The sequence below is a fragment of the Camelus bactrianus genome, chromosome 3, assembly GCF_048773025.1.
Source record: "Camelus bactrianus isolate YW-2024 breed Bactrian camel chromosome 3, ASM4877302v1, whole genome shotgun sequence".
In the NCBI taxonomy this organism is placed as follows: domain Eukaryota; kingdom Metazoa; phylum Chordata; class Mammalia; order Artiodactyla; family Camelidae; genus Camelus; species Camelus bactrianus.
Genome location: NC_133541.1, coordinates 142,802,184 through 142,814,610, shown reverse-complemented (window position 1 = coordinate 142,814,610; position 12,427 = coordinate 142,802,184). Strand labels below are relative to the sequence as shown.

The window sequence follows — 12,427 nt, the reverse complement described above, 5'->3', positions numbered from 1 at the left end:
ATATTCAAATTGTCTTTTAATTCAAATGAATTTAAATTAATGCAAGGCATATTATCTTGTATCTTGGATTTATTTTATCTGTATTCTAAGCTGCTTAAATTATAGAAAGACACATGTATTTCTATATACATGTATTCACAAGAAATTACATATTTCTAAAAGTAAATGACCTTAATGAATAAGATCTGATTCATGTAAATAAGTGTATTATGAAATGCATGTTAATAACACCAACATAATAATAAGACTTTGCAATATACATGGAATCAAATATGATACAAGTAACTGTGATTTTATTCCCATACTTATTTGATTCATATTATTATTTTAAAGTATGCGGAAATGAGTCAGAAGGAAAGCATTTTAAAAACCAGACACAATGATAAGAAAGATATGATATTCTTTAAACCAATTCTATAAAATTTGGACTCATAAATGATGAACAAAACAGAGGATAGTCACAGGAAAGTGCTTTTTGGTGCACCTGCCTTTAAAAAAATACACAAGCCTACCTTGAACATGTAAGAACTTAGAGTTACTGGACAGAGAGCCTAAGGGAAGAAGATGAAAGAAGGGGGCCTATGAGAGACACTTTAAAATAAAGCATTAAGAGCCAGTGACAAATGAAAATTAAATCATAATTGAATTAAAAATAAATCCTTGAAATTTTAGAGTAATTCAATTTACAAAATCAATGTATTATACTTCCCAATCAGGCACTTTTGTAAATGGTAAAATATACGTATGGTTACAATTTAGTATGGAATCCATAAAGGAGAGACTATAATCAGAGTATAGTCATCTTAAAAGAGCATGTTGTTTTCCTAGATAGAAGAAATCCAAGGAAACTGTAAAAACTTGAAAATTAATGCCAAGGATCTATATCAGATTTTCAATAAGCTAATTCACTTGTCAGAAGCAGCTTCCTAGGTTTGACTATTTTCTGAGCTTACAGATTTTACTTATCACAAAACAAATATAAACAGAAACTAAAATATTTTAAAAATAATGAAAAAATTGGTTTGTACTTAGTAATTAAGAGGTTGTTTTGTTTTGCCAAACTGATGTAAAAGCAAAAACAAACTCTATTTCTTAAATTTTCTTGAGTATTTATCCAAATTAAAACAATATCAGGTAATGGAACACATCTGTGATTACCCTGAGTTACATGTTGACCAAGAAGATACATTTTCTGTCTTAGTTACCTCAGCCCATTTGTGGAACCCAGAAGTCTGATTTTTTCTTCATCCCAGCCAGCAAAAATGGTAGTTCTTCTCGGTCTCCAGCCTGTAATCATTGTTAACATACATGGTTAGGTACATCTGCCTAAAAACAAAGGAAAATTCACTCAAGTCACTTTCTGTCATCACTTGCCAAGGAAACATTATTTACCTCTACTAATCAGTTTTCCAAAATTCTGGACAACTTCTTATAAATCAGCAGTTCCAATGGTTAGGTCAATACCTCCAAATACCCAGAAGTCCTGATGATCTCCCAGAATAACACACCTGTTTGGAAAGGAAGGCATTCAAAAGAATGACAACTTAGAATGTATTACAAAGAGCAGTAATTTATGTTTTTAAATTAAACTTCCTCCTGCTTGAGTTTCCACCATAGAAAACCATCAAGGTAGTGTCTCCTTTTAGAATTTACCTTTTTTTCCCCACATTTAATTATATCACATCAACCAGGAAAAAAATATTGAGTTGATTAAAATATATCTTCTCTTACTCCTGTAATCTTTGTAAAAACAAAATGTTTTAAGACATTTTAAAAAATTCACCAACTCACCAAGTTTCACAGATCCTCAGGTAGTTCTGATTACATCGTAAATGCTTGTGATTTTCTTGATGTTATTTTAACCTTCCTAGAATTTCACAAAGGGAACAAATTACTTCACATACAGCATTATGTCTAACAGGTTCCTTTCAATGTTTTGTTATAAGTCTCAGAAGTACAGAAAACTGTTTAATAGGATGATAAATTCCCATATGCCCACCACCTAAATTCAATCATCGTTAATACTGTTGAACTATTTGCAAGCGAGCTGAGCAAATCATGACAGTTCTCTCCTATGTATTTAAGAATGCACCTTATGGTGAAGTTAAAAAAAAAAAATCAGTATTTTATATTTTTCCTCCCTCATAGCTCTATTGTTGGTATTTATTTAAACTTCAAAATTATTATTCAACGTGAAAAAGAATCTTGTTCTTAGCAATTTTTTTAAAAAAAATGTGTATTTGTCCATTTAGAGCTCAAATCAATTAAGGGATATAAGCCCCAGGTGCTTTTTTTGATATTTTGACCAGGGAAAATTTCTGTTTCTGACTTTTCTCTTAAACTGTTACTGAAGCTACATGCTCTGTTTTCCTTGTGTCTGTATGTGTCTGTTTATAAATCACATTTGTCATTGTGTGCCTCTAGCAGGTATTAATACATGAGATAATAAAGTCTCCTATGTTAAAGGAACTCCATTCTAGTTGAGTTAAATATAGACTTTTTAAAAAAAATTCTTATAAAATAAAACTGAACTTCTAATATCTTAAGAGTTCTGAAATTTTAAAACAAGCTTCTTACAGAACTTATAAAATACTTGCAGAATCCAAATTCACATTGCTAAGGCAAATCATTAACCAACAAGGCTCATTTAACCATTTTAGTTTAATAAAAACAGCTATCTCCTCTCTGATTCATCAGTGTGAAGTTTCCCTTTCCCTCTACATTTCAAGCCAGTCAAACTAAAGTTCTGATCATGCCATGCTGTTTCCCAACCCTGCACAAGCTGTCCTCTGCAGCTGGCGTTTACTGCCTGTCTTGATTCCTTGGAAATCTTACTGTTTGTGTAAAATTAAGCTCAATGAGCACCTGTTCCGTGGTCATGCCTCCTTAACACCAGTGCTGTCTGGGGTTAGTAACAGTAACGACTATGATGGTAAGCGCACGGGGCCATGTAGCAGTTAAGCGTTCACCACTGTGACCATCTAACCCACCCCCACAGAAGTGACCGGTGAACTTCGCTCCTTTCCCCCTTCTCTCCTACTCCTTCCCTTAAGTTAACCTAGGGTTTTGCATGCATAGTGTTTTGACAGTTATCTGAAACACTGTTTTAAACCGTCAGTTGAAAAGGGAAGACAAAATGTTACACCTGGCCCGGAGGAGGAGAGGGGTGGGAGTGGCCCAGAAGAAGCCGAACGGGACGCGCGGCCTCGGATCACAACACAGCCCCGTTCCTTCCCGAGTTTCGCACCCGGGAAAGCAGAGGCCTGGGGCCCGGACCACCTCGGGGCCTTCAGGGGAGGCCGAGGGAGGGACGGAGACCCACGCAGGGCTGGGGAGGGGCCCGCAGGGACTCACCGTCTGTGCAGCGGCTCCTGACCCACGGCTGGGCGGGCGGCGGTGGCGGTTGAGGGTGCGGCGGCTGCGGTACCGGCTGAGGCGGCGGTACCGGCTGAGGGGGCTGAGGCGGCGGCGGTACCGGCTGAGGCTGCGGCGGCTGCGGTACCGGCTGAGGCGGCGGTACCGGCTGAGGGGGCTGAGGCGGCGGCGGTACCGGCTGAGGCTGCGGCGGCGGCGGTACCGGCTGAGGCGGCGGTACCGGCTGAGGGGGCTGAGGCGGCGGCGGTACCGGCTGAGAGGGCTGAGGCGGCGGCGATACCGCCTGAAGGGGCTGAGGCGGCGGCGGTACCGGCTGAGGCTGCGGCGGCTGCGGTACCGGCTGAGGCGGCGGTACCGGCTGAAGGGGCTGAGGCGGCGGTACCGGCTGAGAGGGCTGCGGCGGCTGCGGTACCGGCTGAGGCGGCGTCGGCTGCGGTGCCGGCTGAGGGGGCTGCGGCGGCTGCGGTACCGGCTGAGGTGGCGGCGGCTGAGACGGCTGAGGTGGCGGCGGTACCGGCTGAGGCGGCGGTACCGGCTGAGAGGGCTGAGGTTGCGGCGGCTGCGGTGCCGGCTGAAGGGGCTGAGGCGGCGGCGGTACCGGCTGAGGCGGCGGCGGCTGAGACGGCTGAGGTGGCGGCGGTACCGGCTGAGGCTGCGGCGGCTGCGGTACCGGCTGAGGCGGCGGCGGCTGAGACGGCTGAGGTTGCGGCGGCTGCGGTGCCGGCTGAAGGGGCTGAGGCGGCGGCGGTACCGGCTGAGGCGGCGGCGGCTGCGGTACCGGCTGAGGCGGCGGCGGCTGAGACGGCTGAGGTGGCGGCGGTACCGGCTGAGGCGGCGGTACCGGCTGAGAGGGCTGAGGTTGCGGCGGCTGCGGTGCCGGCTGAAGGGGCTGAGGCGGCGGCGGTACCGGCTGAGGCGGCGGCGGCGGCTGAGACGGCTGAGGCGGCGGCGGTACCGGCTGAAGCGGCGGTACCGGCTGAGAGGGCTGAGGCGGCTGCGGTACCGGCTGAGGCGGCGTTACCGGCTGAGAGGGCTGAGGCGGCTGCTGTACCAGCTGAGGCGGCGGTACCGGCTGAGGGGCTGAGGCGGCAGCGGTACCGGCTGAAGGGGCTGAGGCGGCGGTACCGGCTGAGAGGGCTGCGGCGGCGGCGGTACCGGCTGAGGCTGCGGCGGCTGCTGTACCAGCTGAGGCGGCGGTACCGGCTGAGGGGCTGAGGCGGCAGCGGTACCGGCTGAAGGGGCTGAGGCGGCGGTACCGGCTGAGGCGGCGGCGGCTGCGGTGCCGGCTGAGGGGGCTGGGCGGGCGGCTGTGGCGGTTGAGGCCGCGGGTCCGGCTGAGAGGGCTGAGGCGGCGGCGGTTGCGGTGCCGGCTGAGGCAGCGGCGGCGGCAGTGGCGGCCGCTGGAAGGACTTGAGGGACTCGAAGGCCTTCGCCAGCTTTTCCAGGGTCGCCATGGCGGCCTCCCGCCCCGCGGGGTCAGCCCCCGGAGTCGCAGGGCCGACCGGCGGCTCTGGTCAGCAGCGGTGGCAGTGAACGGGGCTCGGGGCTGCCAGCAGGTGCGGACCCCAAGCGCGCGGCCATCTTGGAGCCGTCCCGACAGCCCCCGCGGCCCTGCGTCCTGCCACGCTCCGCCGGTGGGGCGGGGCCGGGCCGCGGGATTGACAGCCGGAGGCAGCGGCCTCCGCCAATGGCTGCCGCGCCCGCCCCTTGGGCCCAAAGAGCCGACAGGGCTGCTGGAGTCACTGCGTTCTTCCCGGCGAGGGGCGAGGGGTACTGCACGGAGATCGGGAGGGCGGTTCGGGGGCGGGGTTGCGTGGCACGGCGAGGACGGTGGGGAGGGCGGGGTGACTTGTGATTGAGGGTCTCTCTCGGCGAGGAGCGTCCCCGGACGACGCCTAGCGGGTGGCAGGGAGGCGGGGCAGTGGGCTGGGAGCCCGAGACCCCCGCGGGGCGCTTGCCCACCCCGCGGCGTGGGCGGAGGGCCGGCTGGCCGGACAGCCTGCTGTAATATGCTGACTGTTATATATTTGGCCTTACCCTTGTTAGTTGCCTCAAATCACTCCTTGTTCACCTTCATGATCATTACCATAGATATACTTCTTACAATCCTCGTACTTACTATGTTCCCTCATGCTACAGGGCCATACACATGCTATTCTCACTCTCAGGAATAATCTTTTACACATCAATGCCCTACTCCCCTCAAGAGATTTGCCTATCTAATTCCAATCACTCTCAGTGCTCAGCTAATTTGTGAATTCATAAAGCCCATTACATTAACATAATTTCTTAACACCATGTCATTCTCCTTTATCACATTATTAAAGTATGCTTTATAATAACATAAAAACTCTTCCATGCATGAAGGTAGATATTAAACAATTAAATTCACAGTATAAAGTTGTAAGTACATATACTGTATATTATGAAAAATGTTAAGGAATAACATACTATCGTTAAATTCATTCACAATTTTTCATAGAAATATGGAAATATTTATTCCAAGTTGGATCATCACTATATGTGTGTGTGTATATATGTATATATCTTTCATCCTTCATTCACAATATAAGTTCTGATAAAATATTGCCAACAATTAACTTTTATACCCCAAATTACCAATAAAGGAATAGGAAAGAAGGGAGAAAAGAAGAAAGGAAAGAAGGAAATTGAGGGGTTTTAGAACTCTTGAGATTGAGACATATTAGATAAAGACTCAGATCTGTACATTTATGTATGATAATTATTTTCCTGAAATTATATAAAAACATAAAGAAAACTGAAAGCAAAATATAAAATTATTTACAACCCAAATTTGAGGTTAATTTATATCTTCAATTGATATGCATTTTGTAAATTTAATATTACACTGTTCCATTGCTATAATATAATCAAATTCATAAACAGAAAACTATATATGATATATACATCCTCTCACCATTGATAACATCTCTGAAAGCATTTTTGAAGTAGAATACTTTATAAAGTTTTTATCATTAGAAAGGCTTTGAATATTTTAACACTATTAGATTTAATTTGCTTCATAGTACTATTTTTTCCATTACATGAGAAATAATATCTTATATGGTTTTGATTCATTCTTTAAGTAGTTTGTTAATATTGTGTAATAAGTGAATTCATGGAATTGAGGAAAGAATGTATTTTAGGGCCTGACATGTAACAGTTTGACTACAAATCCTTCCTTCCTTCCTTCCCTCCTTTTTCTCTTTCACTAACTCTCATCTTCCTCTCTCCCTCTCTTCCCTACTTTCTTCTTATTCCTTCCTGATTTTAATAATCAGATTTACTAGCTAGCAGGACCATTTTACTACCTCTGTAGATCTAGTCTTCCACAATTATAGCCATCTTATTCTACATTATATTAGTGTGATAAGCACACATATAGATTACTTTTATCAAATATGTAACTTATAGTTTTGATTTTAAGTTAATTAGCTATTTAATTCAGATTGTCCATCATTTCTTAGAAGTCATGGAGTATTCTTTCCAACACTTAAATGAGATATGTAACCAATGGAATTTTTTCAACAGAATAGTGAAACTGAATTTTAGCAGTGACATGCAATAGTTTTGTGGATATTTATTGATAGAATTTTGTAAGATCTCTTCTGTAATGTATACAGTATGTACATTTATTGCACCTGTCAAAGAACTCCAGGCTTTGAAAAGAGAGGTTCTAATGGATCATGTGTTAAACTGCATTGGTTGATTGATCCTTATAAAAGCATGTTTAGTCATTGCTGTTTTTGGTAGTGGTTTTACCAAAAAAAAACTGACAAATTTAATTGTGATAGTTAACAAATAATTCATAGATTATGTGTTATCACATAAAATAGAATGAATAATTGAATGCAAAAAATTCAACATGACTACTTCTACTCTATTGAAGTGTTCATATTGACAACTACCGTCTCCTTACACAATAGTTGCATTTAGTTAAATGTCTTGAAAAACATAATTTGGAAAACTCAAGGTCCTCGGGTGCCAGAATCTTTAATGTGCAATTCATTTTCACAATTTATGATTCTAAGAGAGTTGCTCCAAGTCAAGAAGAGGGAATCTGTTAACCAAAATTGGCAGAGAGGTACAGAGACGATTGCTTCCAGGTAGTTTCTTTTTTCAAAGACACACAGGCATTGTGTGAACAAGACACTTCTGTTGTTTTTGTTTTTGAGTTAAGATTTTATTGTTGAATTCTGATCAAAATAATTTATACATTTTAAATTTGCACTGAATGAAGGGAAAATCTGCACAAGATGGATCAGTTAGATTGAACTTTGTATTCTCTTTTGACAAGTGTGTGTCCCTATACTTTTGCATATAGATCAAAAACAATACTTCAAGGCATTCTCACCAACAGCAAGCAGATCTCCAATTTAGAGTGTCTTGTCTTGCTTTTAATTTGCATTTAGAGTGTACCTTATTCTAGTTGGGAAGTTGTAGTCTCACTTCTGTAAGTGGAATAGTGAAGCTGTATATATGTGAACTTGTTACATGTTGGTAATATTGTGTCTGTTGGGGGCTGGGAAATAAGTAAGCTTAATAAATTGATTCAATTTTGAGTGTGTTTGAATTTAATGAAACTTAAATTGTACTAATTGATTCTCAACACTTTAATTACAGGTTAATTTCAGATCATTGAATTGTTTTATTTACATCAGGGCATCACAGATAGGATAGAATGATATGTTGTAATATTTTGGATACAGTTATTTTGGTTTTCACACTAATTAAAAGTTTTACCTCCATCTCCACCAAGGACAAAGGGACAAGAATACAGTTGTTTAGAAAATGATACATTTGTAGGCCATCTGCTCTTTGCATAGAACTGCATGAGCATTTGCTTATAAAAAGGAATTACGCTCCTCTTTTTAGTGTGCAGATTAAAGACAAGCCAGGAGAGAAAATATTAATGCAGACAATGAGAGGGCAAAAGCAATATGATTTGTTAATTACTACAGGAATGTAAAATGCAGGTGGAAAGGTACATCAGTGAAGGTTAACCTAAATCTTGAATTGTGAAACAAGCTATAACCGTGTAATTAAGCTGAACTATTTACAATTGTTCAAATGCTTTGAATTTTTTAATCTCAAATCCTTTGCTCAGAATGTTCTTCCCTGTGTCCTATTAGCTTGTTATTTATTTTGAAGATTTTTCAGAATTGCTCCATATTATCCTTCTGTAACTCCTCTGAACTACCCTCAGTAGAATTAAATGTTTCCTCCATTGTGCTCCATTAGTAGCTAGTACATACCTTTATCATATAACTATTCAGATACTTGTATATCTCTTCAGCTTGACCTTAATCCCCTAGAAGTCAAAGCTTTGTTCTATTTTTTCTGTATCTCCATTTCCTAGTGCATGCTCCCAGATTTTATTCCTCTACTCAAACCTTACTATTGAATCTATACTGGAAGTATCTTCTCTAGACACTCTTTGGGGAACCTGTTTTTATGACTTATAATTGCAGCCCAAGATATCTCTCATTATACCTCTAACTTCAATCTGATCACCTCCTCTGAAGTTTGACCTATACTCAGCTTTCCACCTGACATCTCTGCTTTAGTGCCAGAAAGGGTGTCTCTAACACATTTTGCAAACTCATCTCACTCCTTCCATAAACTATGTCCCCTATTTTGCTGCTTAAGCTCAGATTTTAGGGGCCATCCTTGATACTTCTGTATTCCTTAGTCCTCACATACAAAAAATCACCAATTCCTGATAATTATATTTCCAAAAAACACCTTCTTGATCTTCAGAATCAGGGCCACCACCCAGCATCTTCTAATATCTTTCTCTCCTTTTATTCACTGAATTTCAGTTGCACTGGACTCTGGTGTACTGAAGACTGTGACTTTTACCCATCTCAGTACTTAAATGTGATGATATTCTACCAGAAAAACATGAATTTGAATTCTTGGGCATGGCTATTTCCTTCTCTTCACTCAGCTCTCAGGTTGATTTACTTCTTTAAGGACAATATTGGGCTGCATATTCTATACAAGAATCTGCTACCCAGATTGTTTTCTTACAAAGCACTTGTCTCTTTCTTAGTACTTAAAATGTCATTATTTTGTATTCATGTCTGCCTTTATTATATAATATTCATTTCCCCATTCTAATTTAAAAACCACGAAGATAGTAATCATCTCACCATTATGTACCAAATATGTAGAACAAAGCCAAGCACATAAGAACACCATAAATATTTGTTAAAAAGATGAATGCATAGATTGAGAAAGAATCAAGAGAAACACCATAATCAGAAGGATAGAGGATGCTATAATGCAAGTTTCGTGGAGGCAGGCATATTTTGTTTTAATCATTATACCCCTTTGTCTAAGGACATTCTGATGTGTTATATGTATTCAATATTTGTTGAATAAATGTAAGAATTTAGAAAGCAATGTTTAAAGCAGTTTTGAATGACAACATCAATGTCAGGATATAGATTCAAGAAAAATAAAATTAAATCCTTCCACATGAATGACACACTTCAGTTTTTACAAAATTTCTGCTAACTATATTCACTGCCTTATCAATCAGTAAATAAAAGGGGTAAGAGCAGTTTTTTGGATCACTGAATAAGATAATGTAATCAAGGTAATGAAGAAGCAGAAATAACTTAAAATCAAGGAACACAGTAATAAACTGACTAATTATCAAAATGACTTTCATGGAGAAGAAAAAATAACAAAAAGCACTCATTATAAATTTTGATCTGTAAGTAACAAAGGGAAAAACAAGAATTTCAAAAAAAATTAAGTATACATTTAATGGTATAAAACTTCTATAAAAATTGGTTTTCTGTCACTTTATACAATAGTTATCCAACTGCAAAACTGTACAATAACAGCTTTCACATTTATTTCTTCTAAAGTCAATGCGTTAGGCTAATTTCTCCTATCCCATTTCTGTTTCTTTTCACTCTCTCCAGGAGACAATGGAAAAGACTTCTAAATAACTACAGCATTTGGCCAGTTCACAATGGAGGGAAAAATGAATGGCGTAAGGAGCTAAAAATCATCTATAGTTTGAGTGTTAACTTTCAGATGATAAACAACCCTCAATCTATTTTAGATTCTATTTTAGAAAGAATGAGAGGAGTAAATATGATATAACTAAATATCCATCCAAATAAATTTCAGAAATACACATAAATAAATTTTTTAAAAAGTTAACATAAAAGCATAATTTAAATTACAACTTAAACAAGGCTTAAATTTAATCCTAATTAAGCTACACATATCTTTGTATAATGTTCAGTGTGAGGATCTCATTAAATAAGTGTTTTCTTCTAAGTCTTCTCAAAAAGCAAGGGCATTATATTGTTTTTCATATGCTTAATGATATCTGTTTTGTAGTGTACTCTGATAGACACTAAAAAAATTCCTTTTATGGGCCCCAAGATCCCTGACATCACAAGGAAATGATTCATTTACAACTTCGGTAACAGATGAGTTTTTAAAGCAGTGATTTGGGACTATTTTTAATAACAAGGTACATGAAAGCTTCTTTATAAAACTAAAATTGTATAATAAGTGAGGGTTTATTATATTAAATGGTAAATGTATTATGTAAATTGTTTCATGGAATCCCACACTGGGGACCTGGGCCTATTGTTTCCCTTTGAATAACAGATTCTTCCCTAAATCATTTGAAATCTGTTCCCTGTAAATTTTAAATAGGATAACATTATTTAGTTATAATAGAGTAGTTTAAATTTAAGCACAACCATTCTGTTTCAATTATAGAAGTGTCATTGGGATTTAATTACACAATTTGAAAGACTGAGAGCAAAAACTACCTGTGTGCTCCTGATCTGGGAAGGAAGGCCTATCTCCTCCAGACCAGGGTTTCTGGACTTTGGCATTATTGCCATTTTGGACGGAATTGTGCTTCTGTGTGTGTCTGTGGTAGGGGGGAGTGAGGAGGGATGCTGACTTGTACATTTTATGACATTTAGCAGCATCTTAGACGAGATCGCAATAGCATTGCACTCCTAGTATGACAATCAAAAATCTTTGCAGATCTTACCAAATGTCCCAGGGATGAATTACTCCAGGTGGAGACCTACTGCTTAAAAAAATAAATAAATAAATAAAAAACTCTGAGCAACCCACCTGGCCACTTAAAAGCATAATCCTTCAGCCTCTCTTCCTTGGATACCTGGTGGAATCAGTGCTGCAGCTGTCAGCCATTCCCTACGAAAATCACTGCCTTTGTCTGAAGTAGTAAAGCTGAGATACTGCACTCAAGAACTCACTACCAAGCAGTGAGCAATCTCCTCTCTACAAACATCATGGACTCAAGTCAGGAGCCCTTTATCCTTTACCCTCTTCCTCCACCCTCTAAGGTAGATGGAGGTAGTAACCAGATGTGCTTTATTCAATCTATGGTTTCTGCTAATAGCCACATTAGAGAAATGAAGCTGCTCTTGTTGTTTCAAAAACTGACCCCATGCATGGAGGGCAAAGAGAGCCTGAAGAAAGAGGCAAACCACTCCAGACTGGTAGGTGGCAGGTTTAATAAGCATGGGAAGTTACATATGAGGTTTGTCTTGGGTGGCTGTGGGACAAATAGACTTCTGAACCTGCCCACCAGAATCTTAAAAGTTTATTTGCAGGACTTTACTGGATTCAGTCACATGTACTTTCAAGATGGTCTGCATCATACATTGCTCTCTCAAGGCTGTGTCCTTGAAAACAGCTCCAGCTGTGGGAAAGGTGGTCAGAAGTTACATGGCAAGGGCAGGGGAGGGGTTGAGGAGCCTCTGATTGGTGGGTCCAGCTCATGAGTCAGCTGAAGTCACATACTCTCATTGATGACCTCCAATAGCTCTTTGTTTCATTTTTGAAGCTCAAAGATCAATCTTTACCTAAGCCTTTATTAAGGACATGTATGTGTTAATAAGCCAGGGCTGTTGACATTTTACATCTATTTAAAACACCATGGTGATGTGTCCTTCCATGGATTGTGATCACATGTAACCATAGGTCCACAGTTTCTGCTCTGGAGAAAATAATAAAT

General features: G+C 41.0%; 1 protein-coding gene across 1 annotated transcript in view; it reads right to left on the bottom strand.

Annotated features, from left to right (window-relative positions):
- LOC141575646 (uncharacterized) overlaps nt 1–11,598 on the bottom strand; it is a 29,392-nt gene extending 17,794 nt beyond the window's left edge. Inside the window, exons 1-6 of the mRNA XM_074355350.1 lie at nt 11,567–11,598; nt 3,355–5,270; nt 1,792–1,867; nt 1,393–1,508; nt 1,206–1,287; nt 513–551 (exon numbers count right to left, since the gene is read on the bottom strand). Coding sequence (XP_074211451.1) covers nt 1,854–1,867; nt 3,355–5,270; nt 11,567–11,598 — 1,962 coding nt within the window. The 3' untranslated portion in view covers nt 513–551; nt 1,206–1,287; nt 1,393–1,508; nt 1,792–1,853. The remainder of the gene's footprint in view (nt 1–512; nt 552–1,205; nt 1,288–1,392; nt 1,509–1,791; nt 1,868–3,354; nt 5,271–11,566) is intronic.
- Between the last annotated feature and the right edge of the window lie 829 nt (nt 11,599–12,427).